General features: G+C 37.8%; 1 protein-coding gene across 4 annotated transcripts in view; it reads right to left on the reverse strand.

Annotated features, from left to right (window-relative positions):
- Positions 1–23548, reverse strand: part of ALMS1 (ALMS1 centrosome and basal body associated protein) — a 223218-nt gene that overhangs the window by 46199 nt on the left and 153471 nt on the right. For all 4 annotated transcript variants that reach the window (XM_040458522.1, XM_040458521.1, XM_040458524.1 and 1 more), the window contains one exon: positions 22977–23147. In XM_040458522.1, coding sequence (XP_040314456.1) covers positions 22977–23147 — 171 coding nt within the window. The remainder of the gene's footprint in view (positions 1–22976; positions 23148–23548) is intronic.

Consider the following 23548-nt stretch of genomic DNA (forward strand, 5'->3'; position numbering starts at 1 on the left):
TAAAATTTATTCTTAATGGAAATTAAGCACCAGTATACCATTTGAGCAGAGGAATAACAAGATTATGGCTATACTTCAGGAAGGATACCACAGCAACAGGATAAAAGCAGCAAAATGTCAAAGGGCTAACGAGAGTACATTAAAAAATAAAGCAAAAGCAAAAGAATGAGGAAATAGATAACATTACTGGAAAATGTATTTGTTTTCCAATATCAGTATTTTCAAACAACGCAGTCCCACTGACTTGGGGCTGAAGTAAAATACATGGTAAAGAGTAGAAAATGAGCAAGCTGAATCCGTTGAGTATAAAGAGCTCTATGAGCAATGAGACTACACAACCCTATCTCATGGTACTTCATTGAGTAAAGGTCAAATCAGTTGAGATGGATGTCTATTCTGATAATACATTAGTTTTACACACAGCATTTGTAAAATTCTCCCCAAATATATCAAAGTATATTAAACTATGATTTACTACTTTTAAAAATTAAAGTTAATATGCTCATTGTAAAATATTCAAATAATGTAGAGAATTTAAGGTGAAAAAGTCTCCCTGCCATCCCTCAACCCCTAAGCCACTTTCTAATAATAACAACTATTAACCAGGTTTTATATACCCATTTAGATAAAATGCTGCCAAGTGCTGCAAAAATATTTGTTCAATGAAAAAAATATTTTATGCATATGTAAACATTTTATATTTACTGATTTGATATATAATTTAACTACATGTTTAGGTTGTTTCCAAATGTTTACTCTCCTGAAGAATGCTGCAGTGGATATCTGTGCATGTGTGTGTGTGCGCGCATGTGAGATTTTATGTTTGATACAACTTTATGTGTATAACTCCTGCAAGTGGAAATGCTGGATGAAAGAAACATTTATTTCAATTTTAGTCCATGTTGAGAGTTTAGATAAAGGGGTCCAAAATATTGCTGCTTCAGCATCCATTTTGTGTAGGCAAGCGGACTGCAGGGGCCTTGAACTAACACTAGCCCCTCCTTCAAATGCATGCCCTAGAGAACAGCACGCAGAATCTTAAGTATTTAAGTTCCTTATATGACCTCCCCAAAAGTCCTTGTGATACACAGTCTCCCCACCTCCTAGGGCCTTACCCTTTGTGCACCGCTTACACAAGACCCTTGCCAAGCTTACCAAAATACTGCCCTTTCTGGTTTTGAATTCACCAGTTCACCCTTATCTTGGGAACCAATCCACCTATAGACCCTAATAAAGGCATGTACCCCAGGTTTTGCCATTCTCTTGCCCCGTGTGTCCCCTCAAAGCATGCTGTGTACCTCCTCCAGGACCTGTGAATAATACAGTTCTCTATATCAATTTCCCTTGTACTCTTTTGTTGAGCCATTGGACATCCCAGAGCTCTACTTAACAAATGTTAATAAAGTCACAACGGTTAGACATTGTCAAATTGCTCTATTCTTTAAAAATGTTGCAATAAATTTGCACTTGTAACAATAGTATTATGAAGATGTATGTACATTTCCCCATATCTCAACAATACTTTTTTTTTTTTTTAAGTTTATTTATTTATTTTGAGAGAGAGACAGAGAGAGTGCATGTAAGTAGGGGAGGGGCAGAGAGAGGGAGAGAGAGAATCCCAAGCAGGCTTGGGATCCTAAGTTCCAACAATATTTTTATAATCAGCATCAAATCTTTTCATCTGTGCTATTCTAAAGGGCTTAAAAATTTGTGTTTTAGGGGTGCCTGGGTGGCTCAATTGGCTAAGAGTCTGACTCTTGATTTCGGTTCAGGTCATGATCTCATGTTTAGTGGGATTGAGCCCCACATAGGGCTCTGCGCTGACAGGGTGGAGCCTACTTGGGATTCTGTCTCTTCCTCTCTCTCTGCCTCTCCCCCCCAATTTCTCTCTCTCAAAATGAATATTAAAAAAAAAAATCTGTGGTTTACTATATTTCTTTAATTATGAAAAAGTCTAAGTATTGTTTCATATCTTTCATGGCCATGTGTATTTCTTTTACCATAAAATTCCTGCTCATGTTCTTTGTTTTTCTATTAGACTGTCTTTGATTTATAAAAAAGCTCTTTGCATATTAAGAAAATTAGCCCCTTTTCTCAAGTTTATCTGTTTAAAATTGTTTTCCTACTTTGCATTTATAAATTGACTTTGCATATAGTATTTTTCTACCATGCAGAAATTTAAAATATGTAGACAAATTTATCAAATATTTGCTTTTAGGACTTTTAGATTTTGTCACCTTACTTTATAAGAAATAATAATCCACACCTTCATCCAGAACTTTTATGATCTCATGCTCTCTTTTATTACTTACATCTCTGAAATATACGAGTCTTGGTAACAGGGGTAAGGAGAAATCTACCCCCACACGTCCCCAAACACTAGCTAAGCATCTTGGTATAATGTGTTGAATAATCCCTCTATTCCAAATTGATGTGAAATGGCACTTTAAAAACAGTAGATTCTCACTGTATTTATTTCCATTGAGGTACCCACTCTCAGTCTCTTGACCCAATAGCATCCTTTTTTTTTTTTAATTTTTTTTTTTAGTGTTTATTCATTTCTGAAGGACAGAGAGAGCACAAGCAGGGGTGGGGCAGAGAGAGAGGGGGACACAGAATCTGAAGCAGGATCCAGGCTCTGAGCTGTCAGCACAGAGCCCAACGTGGGGCTTGAACTCACGAGCCGCAAGATCATGACCTGAGCAGAAGTCAGATGCTTAACTGACTTAGCCACCCACGCGCCCCCCACAATAGCATCCTTTTAATGGTTACTGCTGTATAGTTTATTTTAATACCTTGTATAGCTAAATCCTATACCATCTCCATCATCTTTTTCAGACCCTTTCTGGTAAAGAGAAAATTTTATTATTATTTTGTAAAATTTATATTTACAAATATATTTTGTAATGTATTTGTATCATTTATAATATTTATATATTATTAATGTCATAAATAATATATTATTATTTATATTATTTTGTAGAAAAGAAAATTCCAATCCTACCAAAAGGCAGCAAAATAGAATAAACTTCCATACATTTCTGGTAGATTCACCAATTGTTAAAATTTTGCTACACTGGCTTATCTCTCTATCACAACCTGCAAGCATATGCATATTACTTACATTTTATCTGAACCATCAGAGAATAAATTATAAATATCATGTCCTTTCATCCTGGGATACTATAGTGTATATACCCTAAAAGGAAAGGCATTCCCTTACGTACCATGGTATAATTACCAAATACATTTAATTTAACATTGATATGATACTAAGGTGAAGATTATGTTCAAATTTCAGCAACTTTCCCAAAACTGTCCTTTATAGTAATTTTTCCCCCGGGGCTACAGTCCAATCTAGAATCATGACTGCATTTAGCTGCCATGCCTCATTAGTCTCCTTTGATCTAGAATAGTTCCTCAGCTTTTGTCCTTTATGACACCTACATTAAAAAAAAAATTAATGTTTATTTCTGAGAGAGAGAGGGAGAGTGAGTGCAAGTAGGGGAGGCGCAGAGAGAGAGGGAGACACAGAATCTGAAGCAGGCCCCAGGCTCCCAGTTGTCAGCACAGAGCCCGACGTGGGGCTTGAACTCACGAACTGCAAGATCATGACCTGTGCCAAAGTCAGACACTTAACCGACCGAGCCACCCAGGACCCCTGGCCTTGACAGTTTCGAGAAGTACCAATCAAATATTTTGCAGAATGTTGTTCATTTGTTTTTCTCATGAATAGACTGTGTTACAGGTTTGGGGGAGGAAGACTTTAAAGTGCCATTCTCATTACATATTAAGGGTACATACCGTCAGCATGACTTATCACTGTTGGTGTGGACTTTGACCACCTGGTTGAGGTAGTGTTTTCGTCAGGGTTCTTCACTGTAAACTTACTCTCTTTTTTCTTCCCATATTAAACTCTTTGGAAGGAAGTTATTATGTGCAATCCATTCTTTTTTTTTTTTTTTAATTTTTTTTTAACGTTTATTTATTTTTTTGGGACAGAGAGAGACAGAGCATGAACGGGGGAGGGGCAGAGAGAGAGGGAGACACAGAATCAGAAACAGGCTCCAGGCTCTGAGCCATCAGCCCAGAGCCTGACGCGGGGCTCGAACTCCCGGACCGCGAGATCGTGACCTGGCTGAAGTCGGACGCTTAACCGACTGCGCCACCCAGGCGCCCCTGTGCAATCCATTCTTAAAGACTAGGGAATTATGTTCTACCTCCTTAAGGGTAAAGTGTCTACATACTCCATACATACTCAGACATTTGATTCTGCACAGAACTGTCTATTTGCTCCCATTTATTTATTCAATCATTTATTTATATCGTTATGGTCCATGAATGTTTATTCTTTGGTTATAATTCAATACTACTATATTACTCAAATTGCTGGAACTTTGGTCACTAGGAGCTCTTTTACTTGGTTCTTGTGTCCCTTTGACATACTCTCCATCACTTTAAGGTTTTCTCCTTACTTTCTAGCACTACAAGATGCTCCAGGCTCATCTTCTGTATTTCCTGTTCCAATCGTAGAATCAGCCATTTTTCCAGAAAGCCCTGAAAAATTCTTTGTGGGTCTCATTTTTGCTTGTTACTTCTATTTTTTATACTTTTTCACTCATGGTGTCTATGAGTTTGGCATTTGGGGGCATATTCTGAGGTCTGGGTTGAAATTCCTTTAAAGAGATGTGCATTTGCTTCAGCCTGGCATGAGTTGGCATGAGTTGGCACTACTTGGGCCATTAAAAAATTTTTTTTAAGTGTTTATTTTTGAGAGAAAGAGACAGAGTGTGAGCTGGGGAGGGGCAGAGAGAGAGGGAGACACAGAATCTGAAACAGGCTCCAGGCTCTGAGCTGTTAGCACAGAGCCCAACATGGGGCTCAAACCCATGAACTGTGGATCATGACCTGAGCTGAAGTCGGACACTTAACTGACTGAGCCACCCAGGTGCCCCTTTTACTAGGGCCATTTTTAAATAAAATTCTGGGTTGCAGAATTTTCAGAAACACATGTAGTTTACTGCACTGATAAACTGTACCAGTGCAAACTTCACAACTATGAACCTATGTGAGAGCTGCTCTATAGTTACAAATTCTGAGGATGAATTTGTTACTGCCTTCTTTCCCCAGACCTGCTACTGAGGTTAAGACAGGCAAGTTTCCTTGCTTTACTCTTCTGGATGGATGTGTTTATTTCTTATTATTCTTTTACTAGATTGCAGCCTACTGGAAACCCAGCTTTAAGCAGGACTTTTTCACTACGGGTGTGCCCTAAGTTCTATATTTTGTTCACAACTTCATGTAGACCTTAAAAATAAATCCCAGATCTATAGACTTCAGTGAAACCCTTAGGGTGACAATCTGTGTTAGTGCTTAATTATGCCTAGGGTGGGTTCCTGCCTTCACTTTATTTTTTGGGACCTGAAGATACTTAAATGTTATGTCAACTCTTAAGTTTTAGAAGATAGTTTTGATATTTTTATCTAGCATTTTAGTTATTTTCTTCAAGGGAGTTTTTCAGGATAGCTAATCCACCACCTTTCCAGGTATAGATATATAGAAAACAAAAAGCAAAATGGAAGATATAAATCCAACTATATCAATAACAAATATGGATTAAGCAATTCAATAAAAAGGTAGAAACTGTTATTTTTTTTAAACATGATCCAATTATAAGCTGTCTACAAGACACATATTTTATTAAAAAAATTTTTTTAAAAATGTTTATTCAGTTTTGAGAGACACAGTGTGACTGGGGGAGAGGCAGAGAGAGGGAGACACAGAACCTGAAGCAGGCTCCAGGCTCCAAGCTGTTAGCACAGAGCCTGACACGGGGCTTGAACCCACAAACCAAGAGATCATGACCTAAGCTGAAGTCGGACGCTAAACTGACTGAGCAACCAAGGCACCCCAAGACACATATTTTACATATAAAGATACAAACAGATTGAAAACATAAGGATGGAAAAACATGTATCATGTAAACAGCAATGATGAGAAAGCTGAAGTGGCTATATTAATATCATAAAAAACAGATTCTAAAATAAAAAATGTTCCCACAGATAAAGAGGGATATTTCATAATGAAATAAGGTCATGTGTGAGGAAAATATAAGAATTATAAACACGTATCAAAAAAAATTATAAACATGTATCTACTATGATAAGAGAGCAGTAAAATACAGGAAGCAAAAACTAACAAAAAGGAGGAAGAGACAATGAAAGAAAAAAAGTTGGAGACCTCAATATGGCATTTTAAAAAATGGATACAACAACTAGACAGAAAAGTAACAAGGAAACAGAAGACTTGAACAACACTATAAACCAACTAGACCTAATACTTATCTATAGAACATTCTACCTAACAAGAGCAAAATGTACATTCCTCTAAAGTGCATATGGAATGTTTGCCAGGACAGACCACATGCTAGGCCACATAACAAACCTCAGTAAACTTAAAAGGATAGAAATAATACAAAGTACGTTCTCCAACCACAGTAGAATGAAATCTGAAATCAACAGGAAAATGAGACTTGGGAAGCTCAAATATGCTGAAATTAAACAAAACATTCCTAAATAACCTATGCGGAAAAAAACCCGAGAAATCAGAAAATACTTTTAATATTTCTCTGATGATGAGTATGAGTATCTTTTCATGTGTCTGTTAGTCATCTGGATGTCTTCTTTGGAAAAGTGTCTATTCATGTCTTCTGCCTACTTCTTCACTAGATTATTTGTTTTTTTGGGTATTGAGTTTGGTAAGTTCTTTAAAGATTCTGGATAATAATCCTTTATACGATATGTCATTTGCAACTATCTTCTCCCATTCCAGTGGATGCCTTTTAGTTTTGTTGATTGTTTCCTTCACTGTGCAGAAGCTTCAATCACACTGAGAAACTACCTCACACCTGTCAGAATGGCTAAAACAAACAACTCAGGAAACAATAAATGTTGGCCAGGATGTGGAGGAAGGGGGACATTTTTGCACTGTTGGTGGGAACGCAAACTGGTGCAGCCATTCTGAATAACAGTAGAAAGGTTCCTACAAAATTAAAAATAGAGCTACCCTATGACCCAGCAATTGCACTATTAGGTATTTATCCAAAGGATACAAAAATGCTGATTCAAAGGGGCACATGCACTCCAATGTTTACAGCAGTGCTATCAACAATAGCCAAATTATGGAAAGAGCTCAATGTCCATCAGCTGATGAATGGATAAAGAAGATATGACATATTATACAATGGAACATTACTTGGTGATCAAAAAGACTGAAATCTTGCCATTTACAACAATGTGGATGGAACTAGAATGTATCACGCTAAGAAAAATAAGTCAGAGAAAAACATCATATGATTTCATTCATACGTGAAATTTGAGAAACTCAACAGATGAACATAGGGGAAGGGAAGGAAAGATAAGATAAAAACAGGGAGCCAACCATAAGAGACCCCTAAATACAGAGAACTGAAGGTTGCTGGAGGGGAGGTTCATGGGGGGATGAGCTAAACAGGTGACAAGCGTTAAGGAGGGCGCATGATGGGATAAGCACTGGGTGTTATATGGAAGCGAAGAATCACTGGGTTCTACTTGTGAAACCAATACTACACTGTATGTTAACTGATATTTAAAAATACAAACATACATACATACATACAAAAAATAAAATGGGATCCAAAAAAAGGAAAATATTTTTATAAATGACAAAAACTTATGGTATACAGCCAAATCTTAAGAGGAAAATTTATACTTATAAGTACCTGTATCAAGAAAGTAGAAAGATCTCAAGTAAAAAACCCTAAACTTTCACCATAAGCATTGGAAAAAGAGCAAATTAAAACTAACGCAAACAGAAAGAGGAAATTATAAAGATCAGAGTGGAAACTAATCTAAAAGAAAATAAAAAAGGAAAAAATAATTGAAACCAAAGGTTGGTTCTCACAAAAGATCAATAGCAACAAAAAAGATCAACAAAATAGATAAACTTTAGCTAGTTTAAGCAAGAAAAAAACTGAGAAGACTCACATCAAAAATTAAAGAAAAAAACTTTACTACCAATCTATTACTAATAAATTTATTTTATTTGAAGAAATAAAAAGGATTATAAAGAAATAGTATGAACTATGTATACCAACAAATTAAATAACTTAAATGAAATGGACAAATTCATAGAAAGTCATAAACCACTAAAAATGACTCAAAAAGTAATAGACAATTTGAACAGACCAAAAGCAAGTGAGGAGTTTGAGTTAATAATAATAAAAAAATTACCTACAAAGTAAAGTCCAGACACAGACGGCTTCATCCTTGAATTCTACCAAATATTTAAAGTTTTAACACTAATTTTTCACAAGTTCTTCCAAAAAATAAAGAGAAAGGGACACTTGCCAATTCATTGTATGAGGCTAGTGTCACCGTGATAATAAAACCCAACAAAGACATCACAAGAAAACTACAGACCAGTATCTCTTATGAATATAGACACAAAAAGCCTCCACAAAATACCAGCAAACTAAAATCTAGCAATATATAAAAAATATTATACACCTTCACCAAGTGAGATTTATTCCACAAATACAAGGTTGGTTCAACATCCAAAAATCAAAAGAATAAAAAGCAAAACTCACTTCTTCTTCACAAAAGACACAGAAAAAGCATGTGACAACACCCAACCCTTTTCTTGATAAAAATGCCCAACAAACTAGGAATAGAGGGGAACTTCCTCAATCTGATAAAGAGCATCTATGGAAAACCCACAGCTAAAATCATACTCAATATTTAAAGACAGGATGTCGGCTCCCTAGACAGGAACATAAGGAAGTCTACTATGCCACTTCTATTTAACATAGTGCTGGAGGTACTAGTCAGAGTAATTAGGAGGGGTTTGGGGAGGACATGCAGATTGCAAAGGAAGTAGTAAAACTACATTTGCAGATGACAAGATCTTGCATCTAGAAAGTCCTACGGAATACATAAAAAATTTTACATTAGAACTACTAGGGGCACCTGACTTCAGCTCAGGTCATGATCTCATGGTTTATGAGTCTGAGCTTCTCATTGGGCTTGCTGTTGTCAGTGCAGAACCCACTTCGGATCTTCCGTTCTCTCTCTGCTCCTCTCCCACTAGTGAATGCTATCTCTCTCTCAAAAATAAATAAGCAATAAAAAAGTTTTATATTAGAACTACTAAATGAGTTCAGCATGGCTGTGGGATAAAAAGTAAATATAAAAAATCGATTCTATTGTTGCACATTTACAATTAATAAACAAAAAAAAATTAAGAAAACAATTCTATTGCAATAGCATCAAACAAAATTAAAATATTCAGGAATAAACTTAATGAAAAAGAGCAAACTCGTATTCTTAAAACTATAAAATGTTGTGGACAGAAATTAAATAAAATCTAAATAAATGGGAAATATCCCATTTTTATGGATTGGAAGGCTTAACATTGTTTAAAAGGCAATTGTTCCCAGCAATCCAGGCCCTCATACGGAAGGTAGAAAGGTCTCAGATATACAACCTAACCCTACATCTTAAAGAGCTAGAAAAAAGAACAGCAAATAAAACCCAAAACCAGTAGAAGACGGGAAATAATAAAGATTAGAGCAGAAATTAATGCTATCGAAACCAAAAAAACAGTAGAACAGATCAATGAAACCAGAAGCTGGTTCTTTGAAAGAATTAACAAAATTGATAAACCACTAGCCAGTTTGATCAAAACGAAAAAGGAAAGGACCCAAATAAATAAAATCAAGAATGAAAGAGGAGAGATCACAATCAACACAGCAGAAATAAAAACAATAATAAGAGAACATTATGAGCAATTATATGCAAAAAAAAAAGGGCAATCTGGAAGAAATGGACAAATTCCTAGAAGCATATAAACTACCAAAACTGAAACAGGAAGAAACAGATAATTTGAACAGACCCATAATCAGTAAAGAAATCAAATTAGTAATCAAAAATCTCCCAAAAAACAAGAGCCCAGGGCCAGACGGCTTTCCAGGGGAATTCTACCAAACATTTAAAGAAGAGTTAACACCTATTCTCTTGAAGCTGTTCCAAAAAACAGAAATGGAAGGAACACTTCCAAACTCTATGAAGCCAGCATTACCTTGATTCCAAAACCAGACAAAGACCCCACTAAAAAGGAGAACTATAGACCAATTTCCCTGATGAACTTGGATGCAAAAATCCTCAACAAGATATTAGCCAACCGGATCCAACACTACATTAAAAAAAATCATTCACCACGACCAAGTGGGATTTATACTGGGATGCAAGCCTGGCTCAATATCTGCAAAACAATTAAGGTGATGCATCACATCAATAAAAGAAAGGATAAGAACCTTATGATGCTCTCAATAGATACAGAGAAAGCATTTGACAAAATACAGCATCCTTTCTTGATAAAAACCCTCAAGAAATTAGGGATAGGAGGATCATACCTCGAGATCACAAAAGCCAGATATGAACAACCCAACGCTAATATCATCCTCAATGGGGAAAAACTGAGAGCTTTCCCCCTAACGTCAGGAACTAGACATGGATGTCCACTCTCGCCACTGTTATTCAACATAGTATTGGAAGTCTTAGCCTCTGCAATCAGACAACACAAAGAAATAAAAGGCAACCAAATCAGCCAGGAGGAGGTCAAACTTTCACTCTTAGCAGACGACATGATACTCTATGTGGGAAACCCAAAAGATTCCATCAAAAAACTGCTAGAACTGATTCATGAATTCAGCAAAGTTGCAGGATATAAAATCAATGCACAGAAATAGTTGCATTCCTATTCACCAACAATGAAGCAACAGAAAGAGAAATCAAGGAATCGAATCCCATTTACAATTGCACCCAAAACCATAAAATACCTAGGAATAAATCAAACCAAAGAGGTGAAAAATCTATACACTGAAAACTATAGAAAGCTTATGAAAAAAACTGAAGAAGACACAAAAAAATGGAAAAAGATTCCATGCTCCTGGATAGGAAGAACAAATATTGTTAAAACGTCAATACTATCGAAAGCAATCTACATATTCAATGCAATCCCTAACAAAATAATACCAGCATTCTTCACAGAGCTAGAACAAACAATTCTAAAATTTGTATGGAACCAGAAAAGACCCCAAATAGCCAAAGCAATCTTAGAAAAGAAAACCAAAGCTGGAGGTATCACAATCGTGGACTTTAAGCTGTATTATAAAGCTGTAATCATCAAGACAGTATGGTATTGGCACAAGAACAGACACTCAGATCAATGGAACAGAATAGAGAACCCAGAAATGGACCCACAAACGTATAGCCAACTAATCTTTGACAAAGCAGGAAAGAATATCCAATGGAATAAAGACAGTCTCTTCAGCAGGTGGTGCTGGGAAAACTGGACAGCGACATGCAAAAGAATGAACCTGGACCACCTTCTTACACCATACACAAAAATAAACTCAAAATGGATGAAAGACCTAAATGTGAGACAGGAAGCCGCCAAAATCCTCAAGGAGAAAGCAGGCAAAAACCTCTTTGACCTTGGCCACAGCAACTTCTTACTCAACACGTCTCCGGAGGCAAGGGAAACAAAAGCAAAAATGAAATATTGGGACCTCATCAAAACAAAATCTTCTGCACAGCAAAGGAAACAATTAGCACAACTAAAAGACAACTGATGGAATGGGAGAAGATAGTTGCAAATGACATATCCAATAAAGGTTAGAATGCAAAATCTATAAAGAACTTTTCAAACTCAACACCCCCCAAAAAACAAATAATCCAGTGAAGAAATGGGCAAAAGACATGAATAGACACATCTCCAAAGAAGACATCCATATGGCCAACCAACACATGAAAAAATGCTCAACATCACTCATTATCAGGGAAATACAAATCAAAACCACAATGAGGCACCACCTCACCCCTGTCAGAATGGCTAACATTAACAACTCAGGCAACAAAAGGTGTTGGTGAGGATGCAGAGAAAGAGGATCTCTTTTGCACTGCTGGTGGGAATGCAAACTGATGCAGCCACTCTGGAAAACAGTATGGAGGTTCCTCACAAAATTAAAAATAGAACTACCCTACAACCCAGCAATTGCACTACTAGGTATTTATCCAAGGGATACAGGTGTGCTGTTTCGAAGGGGCACATGCACCCCAATGTTTATAGCAGCAATATCAACAATAGCCGAAGTATGGAAAGAGACCAAATGTTCCATCAATGAATGAATGGATAAAGATGATATGGTATATATATATATACAAAGGAGTATTACTCGGCAATCAAAATGAATGAAATGTTGCCATTTGCAACTATGTGAGTGGAACTAGAGAGTATTATGCTAAGCGAAATTAGTCAGTCAGAGAAAGACAAATATCATATGACTTCACTCATATGAGAACTTTAAGATACAAAACAGCTGAACATAAGGGAGGGGAAGCAAAAATAATATAAAAACAGGGAGGGGAACAAAACATAAAAGACTCTTAAATATGGAGAACAACAGAGGGTTACTGGAGGGGTTGTGGGAGGGGGAATAGGCTAAATGGGTGAGGGACATTAAGGAATCTACTTCTGAAGTCGTTGTTGCACTATATACTAAGTAACTTGGATGTATATTAAAAAATAAAAAATAAATAAAAAATAATTAAAAAAAATAGAAAGCAATAGTTCCCAAAATGACCACAGATTCAATACAATCCATACCAGAATCCTAGCTGATTTCTTTATAGAAATTGCCAAGCTGATTCCAAAATTCATATGGAACTAAAACAGCCAACACAATTCTGAAAAGACAAAGTTGGAGGACTCAAACTTCCCAATTTCAAAACTTAACTACAAAGCTACAGTTATCACCACAGTGTGGCACAGACACAGGGAGAGACATAAAGATCAATGGAATAGAATTGAGAGCCCAGAAAAAAATCCAGGCATCTATGGTCAACTGATTTTTGATAAGGGTGCCAAGCCCACTTAATGAAGAAAGAAGTCGTTTTAACAAATGGTGGTGGGACAACTGTAGAGTCACATGGAAAAGAATGAAGTTGGACCCTTATCTCACACCATATACAAAAATTAACTCAAAATGGCTCAAAGACATAAAAGTAAAACTAAAACTACGTAAGGATAAATCTTCATGACCTTGGATTTGGCAAAGGATGGTTAGGTATGCCACCAAGAATGTGAGCAACAAAAGACAAAAGAGATAGACTTCATCAAAATTAAGAACTTTTCCACTTTAAGGGATACCATCAAGTGAAAAGACAACACACAAAATGGGAGAACATATTTGCAAGTCAAAATTTTGATAGAAAAAAATGTGTCTAAAACACATAAATAAATCTTAGAACTCAATAAAAAGAGAAATAACCCAAATAAAAACCACACCAAGTTCTGAATAAATATTTCTCCAAATAAGATGTACAACTGGTCAATGACCACACAAAAAGATGTTCAACATCCTTAGTCAAGAGGGAAATGCAAATCAAAAGCAAAATGAGAAACCAGTTTATACCGACTAGAATGGGTACAATCAAAAAGTGAGATAATAAGAAGTGTTGTTGAGAAACTGGAATCCTCATACACTGCTGGTGGGAATGTAAAGTAATGCAGCAACTTTGGCATATAGTCTGAGAATTCCTTAAGTGATTAAATATAAAGTTATCACATGACCCAGTAATTCTACTCCTAGGTATATACTCAAGAGAAATGAAAACATATATCCATACAAAAACTTGTACATAAATATTTGTATAGAAGCATTATTCATAACAGCCAAAGAGTAGAAACAACCCAAATGTCCATCAATGGGTAAGTGGATAAACAAAATGTGGAAGATTGAGGGAAGATGGCGGCGTAGGAGGATGCTGGGCTCACCGCGTCTTGCTGATCACTTAGATTCCACCTACACCTGCCTAAATAACCCAGAAAACCACCAAAAGACTAGCAGAATGGATTTTCTGGAGCCAAGCGCAGACGAGAGGCCCACAGAAGAGGGTAGGAAGGGCGGAGAGACGGTGCGCGTAACACGGACTGGCGGGTGGGAGGGAGTCCGGGGTGGAGGGGCAGCTTGTTGGCCAAGCAGAGACCCCGAGTCTGGCTTGCAAAAGTGGAGGGGCCGGACGAAGTGTGTTCTGACAGCAAGCGGGACTTAACATCTGGAAGGTTATAAGTTAATAGCTCTGCTTAGAGAGCGGGAAGGCTGGAGGACAACAGGAGGGAGAGTTGTTGAGCCCTGGACGACAGAGCTCAGCTTGGCGGGGAACAAAGGCGCTCGCCAGCGCCATCTCCCTTGCCCATCCCCCAGCCAAAATCCCAATGGGAACCAGTTCCTGCCAGGGAACTTGCTTGCACAGTGCAAACACCCAACGCTGTGCTTCTGCGGATCCATCCCTCCAGTGGCGGGTCTGACTCCCTCCGGTGCCAGAGGGCCCCTCCTGAAGCGGATCACCGAAGGATAAGCGAGTGGAACCTACCCCTCCCGCCCCTGTGCACCTTGCCGATCCACTCCAGCTAATATGCCAGATCCCCAGCACCACAAGCCTGGCAGTGTGCAAGTAGCCCAGACGGGCCATGCCACCCCACAGCGAATCCCGCCCCTAGGAGAGGGGAAGAGAAGGCACACACCAGTCTGACTGTGGCCTCAGCGGTGGGCTGGGGGCAGACATCAGGTCTGACTGCAGCCCCGCCCACCAATGCGAGTTATTCAAGACAGCACAGGGGAAGTGCCCTGCAGTTCTGCACCACTCCAGGGACTATCAAAAATGACGAAACGGAAGAATCCCCCTCAAAAGAATCTCCAGGAAATAACAAGAGCTAATAAACTGATCAAAAAGGATTTGAACAATATAACAGAAAGTGAATTTAGAATAATAGTCATAAAATTAATCGCAGGGCTTGAAAACAGTACAGTAGGACAGCAGAGAATCTATTGCTACAGAGATCAAAGGACTAAGGAACAGTCAGGAGGAGCTAAAAAAATGCTATAAACGAGCTGCAAAATAAAATGGAAACAACCACGGCTTGGACTGAAGAGGCAGAGAAGAGAGTAGGTGAACTAGAAGATAAAATTATGGAAAAAGAGGAAGCTGAGAAAAAGAGAGATAAAAAAATCCAGGAGTATGAGGCGAATATTAGAGAACTAAGTGATGCACTAAAGAGAAATAATCTATGCATAATTGGTATTCCAGAGGAGGAAGAGAGAGGGAAAGGTGCTGAAGGTGTACCTGAAGAAATAATAGCTGAGAACTTCCCTGATCGCGGAAGGAAAAAGGCATTGAAATCCAAGAGGCACAGAGAACTCCCTTCAGACGTAACTTGAATCGATCTGCACAACATATCATAGTGAAACTGGCAAAATACAAGGATAAAGAGAAAATTCTGACAGCAGCTAGGGATAAACGTGCTCTAACATATAAAGGGAGACCTATAAGACTCATGACCGATCTCTCTTCTGAAACTTGGCAGGCCAAAAAGGAATGGCAGGAAATCTTCAATGTGATGAACAGAAAAAATATGCAGCCGAGAATCCTTTATCCAGCAAGTCTGTCATTTAGAATAGAAGGAGAGATAAAGGTCTTCCCAAACAAACAAAAACTGAAGGAATTCATCACCACTAAACCAGCCCTACAAGAGATCCTAAGGGGATCCTGTGAGACAAAGTACCAGAGACATCGCTCCAAGCATGAAACCTACAGACATCACAACAACTCTAAACCCATATCTTTCTATAATAACACTGAACATAAATCGACTAAATGCGCCAACCCAAAGACACAGGGTATCAGAATGGATAAAAAAACAAGACCCATCTATTTGCTGTCTACAAGAGACTCATTTTAGACCTGAGGACACCTTCAGATTGAAAGTGAGAGGATGGAGAACTATTTATCATGCTACTGGAAGTCAAAAGAAAACTGGAGTAGCCATACTTATATCAAACAAACTAGACTTCAAATTAAAGGCTGTAACAAGAGATGAAGAAGGGCATTATATAATAATTACAGGGTCTATCCATCAAGAAGAGCTAACAATTATAAATGTCTATGCACCGAATACGGGAGCCCCCAAATATGTAAAACAATTACTCACAAACATAAGCAACCTTATTGATAAGAATGTGGTAACTGCAGGGGACTTTAACACCCCACTTACAGAAATGGATAGATCATCTAGACACATGGTCAGTAAAGAAACAAGGGCCCTGAATGATACATTGGATTAGATGGACTTGACAGATATATTTAGAACTCTGCATCCCAAAGCAACAGAATATACTTTCTTTTCAAGTGCACATGGAACCTTCTCCAAGATAGATCACACACTGGGTCACAAAACAGCCCTTCATAAGTATACAAGAATTGAGATCATACCATGCATACTTTCAGACCACAATGCTATGAAGCTTCAAATCAACCACAGAAAAAAGTCTGGAAAACCTCCAAAAGCATGGAGGTTAAAGAACACCCTACTAAAGAATGAGTGGGTCAACCAGGCAATTAGAGAAGAAATTAAAAAATATATGGAAACAAATGAAAATGAAAATTCAAAGGTTTTGGGATGCAGAGAAGGCAGTCCTGAGAGGAAAATACATTGCAATCCAGGCCTATCTCAACAAACAAGAAAAATCCCAAATACAAAATCTAACAGCACACCTAAAGGAAACAGAAGCAGAACAGCAAAGACAACCTAAACCCAGAAGAAGAAGAGAAATAATAAAGATCAGAAATAAACAATATAGAATCTAAAAAAACTGTAGAGCAGACCAACGAAACCAAGAGTTGGTTTTTTGAAAAAATAAAATTGATAAACCTCTAGCCAGGTTTCTCAAAAAGAAAAGGGAGATGACCCAAACGGATAAAATCATGAATGAAAATGGAATTATTACAACCAATCCCTCAGAGATACAAGCAATTATCAGGGAATACTATGAAAAATTATATGCCAACAAACTGGACAACCTGGAAGAAATGGACAAATACCTAAACACCCACACACTTCCAAAACTCAAACAGGAGGAAATAGAAAACTTGAGCAGACCCATAACCAGTGAAGAAATTGAATCAGTTATCAAAACTCTCCCAACAAACAAGAGTCCAGGACCAGATGGCTTCCCAGGGGAGTTCTACCAGACGTTTAAAGCAGAGATAATACCTATCCTTCTCAAGCTATTCCAAAAAATAGAAAGGGAAGGAAAACTTCCAGACTCATTCTATGAAGCCAGCCTTACTTTGATTCCTAAACCAGACAGAGACCCAGTAAAAAAAGAGAACTACAGGCCAGTATCCCTGATGAATATGGATGCAAAAATTCTCAATAAGATACTAGCAAATCGAATTCAACAGCATATAAAAAGAATTATTCACCATGATCAAGTGGGATTCATTCCTGGGATGCAGGGCTGGTTCAACATTTGCAAATCAATCAACGTGATACATCACATTAATAAAAGAAAAGATAAGAACCATATGATCCTGTCAATCGATGCAGAAAAAGCATTTGACAAAATTCAGCAACGTTTCTTAATAAAAACCCTCGAGAAAGTCAGGATAGAAGGAACATACTTAAACATCATAAAAGCCATTTGTCAAAAGCCCACAGCTAACATCATCCTCAATGGGGAAAAACTGAGAGCTTTTTCCTGGAGATCAGGAACACGACAGGGATGTCCACTCTCACCACTGTTGTTTAACATAGTGCTGGAAGTGCTAGCATCAGCAATCAGACAACAAAAGGAAATCAAAGGCATCAAAATTGGCAAAGATGAAGTTAAGCTTTCAGTTTTTGCAGATGATGTGATCTTATACATGCAAAACCCGATAAACTCCATCAAAAGTCTGCTAGAACTGATACATGAATTTAGCAAAGTTGCAGGATACAAAATTAATGTACAGAAATCAGTTGTACTCTTATACACTAATAATGAAGCAATAGAAAGACAAATAAAGAAACTGATCCCATTCACAATTGCACCAAGAAGCATAAAATACCTAGGAATAAACCTAACCAAAGATGTAAAAGATCTGTATGCTGAAAACTATAGAAAGCTTATGAAGGAAATTGAAGAAGATATAAAGAAATGGAAAAACATTCCATGCTCATGGATTGGAAGAATAAATATTGTCAAAATGTCAATACTACCCAAAGCTATCTACACATTCAATCGAATCCCAATCAAAATTGCACCAGCATTCTCCTCGAAGCTAGAACAAGCAATCCTAAAATTCATATGGAACCACAAAAGGCCCCGAATAGCCAAAGTAATCTTGAAGAAGACGACCAAAGCAGGAGGCATCACAATCCCTGACTTTAGCCTCTACTACAAAGCTGTAATCAACAAGACAGCATGGAATTGGCACAAACACAGACACATAGACCAATGGAATAGAATAGAAACCCCTGAACTAGGGGCGCTTGGGTGGCGCAGTCGGTTAGGCGTCCGACTTCAGCCAGGTCACGATCTCGCGCTCCGTGAGTTCGAGCCCCGCGTCGGGCTCTGGGCTGATGGCTCAGAGCCTGGAGCCTGTTTCCAATTCTGTGTCTCCCTCTCTCTCTGCCCCTCCCCCGTTCATGCTCTGTCTCTCTCTGTCCCAAAAATAAAATAAATGTTGAGAAACCCCTGAACTAGACCCACAAAAGTATGGCCAACTAATCTTTGACAAAGCAGGAAAGAATATCCAATGGAAAAAAGACAGTCTCTTTAACAAATGGTGCTGGGAGAACTGGACAGCAACATGCAGAAGGATGAAACTAGACCGCTTTCTCACACCATTCACAAAAATAAATTCAAAATGGATGAAGGACCTGAACGTGAGACAGGAAACCATCAAAACCGTAGAGGAGAAAGCAGGAGAAAACCTCTCTGACCTCAGCCATAGCAATTTCTTACTTGACACATCCCCAAAGGCAAGGGAATTAAAAGCAAAAATGAACTACTGGGACCTTATGAAGACACAAAGCTTCTGCACAGCAAAGGAAACAACCAACACAACTAAAAGGCAACCAACGGAATGGGAAAAGATATTTGCAAATGACATATCGAACAAAGGGCTAGTATCCAAAATCTATAAAGAGCTCACCAAACTCCACACCCAAAAAACAAATAACCCAGTGAAGAAATGGGCAGAAAACATGAATAGACACTTCTCTAAAGAAGACATCTGGGTGGCCAACAGGCACATGAAAAGATGCTCAATGTCGCTCCTCATCAGGGAAATACAAATCAAAACCACACTCAGATATATCACCTCGCGACAGTCAGAGTGGCCAAAATAAACAAATTAGGAGACTACGGATGCTAGAGAGGATGTGAAGAAATGGGAACCCTCTTGCACTGTTGGTGGGAACGCAAATTAGTGCAGCCACTCTGTAAAACAGTGTGGGGGTTCCTCAAAAAATTAAAAATAGATCTATCCTATGGCCCAGCAGTAGCACTGCTAGGAATTTACCCAAGGGATACAGGAGTACTGATGCATAGGGGCACTTGTACCCCAATGTTTATAGCAGCACTCTCAACAATAGCCAAATTATGAAAAGAGCCTAAATGTCCATCAACTGATGAATGGATAAAGAAATTGTGGCTTATATACTCAATGGAGTACTACGTGGCAATGAGAAAGAATGAAACATGGCCCTTTGTAGCAACGTGGATGGAACTGGAGAGTGTGATGCTAAGTGAAATAAGTCATGCAGAGAAAGACAGATACCATATGTTGTCACTCTTATGTGGATCCTGAGAAACTTAACAGAAACCCATGGGGGAGGGGAAGGAAAAAAAAAAAAGGTTAGAGTGGGAGAGAGCCAAAGCATAAGAGACTCTTAAAAACTGAGAAGAAACTGAGGGTTGATGGGTGGTGGGAGGGAGGGGAGGGTGGGTGATGGGTATTGAGGAGGGCACCTTTTGGGATGAGTACTGGGTGTTGTATGGAAACCAATTTGACAATAAATTTCATATATTGAAAAAAAACAAAAACAAAAACAAAAAGTGGCATATACATACAATGGGATATTATTCAGCCACTAAAATGGATAAATTTTTGATACATTTTATTACTTATATGAAACTAAAAACACCAGCTAAGCTTTACATGATTCCATAATAACTAATTATTGTATTAAGGTCCAGAATAGAAAAATCTACAGAGACAAAGTAGATCAGTGGTAGGTGATTAGGAGGTAGAGGGATGATAGCTAAGAGTATAGGATTTGTTCCTGAGGTGATGAAAACATTCTAAAATCAACTGTGTTGATGGCTGCACATTCTTAAGAATAGGGAAAAACCACTGAACTGCATACTTTAAATGGGTGAACCATACTATATGTGCATTATATGTCAATAAAGCTCTTTATAAATGTTCTATGGGCACTTGAAAAGTTTTGAAGTTTTTTTAAGGCATAGAAACATTTCTACATATCTATGATCAAACCTCATTATTTGCATTATTCCAGGATGTATTTTCAACTATGCTTTTTATAAATAATTTCATTTCTATGATCTCTCATGAGCCAAGCATGTATATTCAACTTCTCTACTGCTATTCTGTATTGTCCATTTCTCCTTGAAGGTTCTCTAGAGTTTTCTGCTAGTGTATGGTCTGTTCTGCATTCCTCCCATCGCCAAGCAAAATTCCTTTTCCCCAGTTAAGCATCTTTTTCTCATGTTACATATATTTTTATGCTAATTCATGGTTAAAGAGTTATGTGTAATAGCCTCTTTGTGGATTGCAAATCAGTATAAAAATACTCCTCCTTAAGAGAGGGAGGGAGGCAAACCATAAGAGACTCTTAAATACAGAGAACAAACTGAGGGTTGATTGGGGGTGCAGGGGAGAGGGAAAATAGGTGATGGGTATTGAGGAGGGCACTTGGTGGAATGAGCACTGGCTGTTGTATGTAAGCAATGAATCACGGGAATCCACCCCAAAACCAAGAACACACCATATACACTCTATGTTAGCCAACTTGACAATACATTATATCAAAAAAATATTCCTCCTTAATTCCTCCAACAGTCTGGGTGTTGTCTATATTAATATCATGTCTCCATATTTCTTTTTAATATATATCTAGTTTTCCTTTATTTTCAACCATTCTGTGTCATTTTATTTTCAACGTGTATGCTATATAGCATGGACCTCAGCTTGTTTTTTAACCTAATTTGAGAAGTTTTTTTTTTAATAGATCAATTTATCCCATAAATGTTTATATTGTCTTATATATGTCTTCCATTATCGATTTTATGGTATTTTCTTTTGTTACAAACTTACTTTTTTCTTTTTTCCTCCCTTTATTTTCCTGTTACTCTTAGCATTTTTCTAAATAGTTTGGATGTTTTGTAGTTTGATTTTAACTCGTTTAGAAGTAACTTTTATAATTTTAAATACTGTAACTTATAAAGCTTATGAAAGAAACTGAAGCACAAAGAAATGGAAAAACATTTTATGCTCATGGATTGGAAGAATACATATTGTTAAAATGTCGATACCACCCAAAGCAATCTACACATTCAATCCCTATCACAATAACACCAGCATTCTTCATAGCTTGAACAAACAATTCTAAAATTTGTATAGAACCAAAACAGACCCCAAACAGCCAAGTAATGTTGAAAAAGAAAACCAAAGCTGGAAGCATCACAATTCTGGACTTTAGCCTATATTATAAAGCTGTAATCATCAAAAAATGACACAGAGATCAATGGAACAAAATAGAGAACCCAGAAATGGACCTACAAATGTATGGCCAACTAATTTTTGACAAAGCAGGAAAGAATATCCAATGGAAAAAATGCAGTCTCTTTAGCAAATGGTTTGGGAAAACTAGACAGCAACGTGCAGAAGAATGAACCTGGACCACTTTCTTACACCACAGACAAAAATAACTCAAAATGGATAAAAGACCTAAATGTAAGATAGGAAACCATCAAAACCCTACAGGAGAAAACAGGGAACAGCCTCACTGACCTAGGACGCAGCAACTTCTTACTTGACATGTCTCCCGAGGCAAGGCAAACAAAAGCAAACATGAACTACTGGGACCTCATCAAGATAAAAAGCTGCTGCACAGTGAAGGAAATAATCAGCAAAACTAAAAGGCAACCAACGAAATAGGAAATGATATTTGCAAATAAGATTTCGGATAAAAGTTAGCATCCAAAATCTATAAAGAACTTATGTTCTATATATTCTTTTATGTTAGAAATAGGGGGCCATGGGTAAAAAAAATAAGATAAAAAAGAGAGGAAGGCACACCCTAAGAGACTCTTTAATACAGAGAACAAACTGAGGGTTGCTGGAGGGGATATGGGTGGCAGGCTGGGCTAAATGGGTGACGGACATTGAGGAGGGCACTTGTTGGGATGAGCACTAGGAGTTATATTTAAGTGAGGAGTCACTGGGTTCTACTCCTAAAACCAACACTGAATGTTAACTAACATGAATTAAAAGAAAAAAAAAAAAAAAACCACAACAACAACAACAAAGAAAAAGAAGTAGGGGGGCATGGGTAAACATAAATCTGATCCTGGCTCTTTTTTACTGTAATTTTTTAAAAGTTTGTATTGAGGCTCTTTCTGTCTTTATCAGTCTTCTGGAATGCCTTCAGATTTTAGGTTTTCCCTATTTCAGTAATGAGACATGATCCTTGATTTCTAGTACTATCAGCCTTAAAGTATTTGTTTGTGATCCTGTTTCTAAGTTCACAACATCTTTTCCCAATGGTAACAATTATCTTACAAATCAATATATACATCTAACACACATAGCACTGATGTGATTTTCATGAAAGCCAAAAAAAAAAAAAAAAAGAAAAGAAAAGGAAAAATGGATCTCTATTTAAATCATGAGGCAATATTATCAGAATAAAATGGAAACACACAGACACAGGCTCTGTCTCTCTCTCTCATTCTCTGTCACTCCTCCTCGTCCTCCCCGCCAACTCCCAATCCCTAATCCGCAACTCCCCTGCCCCAATCCCATTACCTGCAATATCTATCTGCAAGGATTCTTGATCTTCTGTCCAGGCTTCCTTAGGAACTGTCCTCTTACTATGGATCTCCTCATTCTGTTTAATGGCTTCAGTGTCTGGTGGACTTTCAATCTTTATGTTTTGTAGTCGAGCTGAGGGCTCTGCAGCAGCAGCACCACTAGAACCTAAGAGAGGTAAATTAACACAGTATCCAGACCTGGAAGTTGACAAAAAATATTTTTAAATGCCTCTCAGGCATCTAATATGTGAAAGGCACTGTTACTGATATTTTAGAAAAAAATAAAAAGACCATTTAGAAATGTGTTTAGAAACTCTTAATCCAGGGGCGCCTGGGTGGCTCAGTCGGTTGAGCGTCCAACTTCGGCTCAGGTCATGATCTTACGGTTCATGAGGTCGAGCCCCGCGTCGGGCTCTGTGCTGACAGCTCAGAGCCTGGAGCCCATTTCAGATTCTGTGTCTCCCTCTCTCTCTGCCCCTCCCCTGTTCATGCTCTCTCTCTGTCTCAAAAATAAATAAACATTAAAAAAAAAAATTAAAAAAAAAAAAACTCAATCCAAATTGGAGT

Source organism: Herpailurus yagouaroundi, unplaced genomic scaffold (assembly GCF_014898765.1).
Source record: "Herpailurus yagouaroundi ecotype Mexico unplaced genomic scaffold, PumYag 221, whole genome shotgun sequence".
NCBI lineage: Eukaryota > Metazoa > Chordata > Mammalia > Carnivora > Felidae > Herpailurus > Herpailurus yagouaroundi.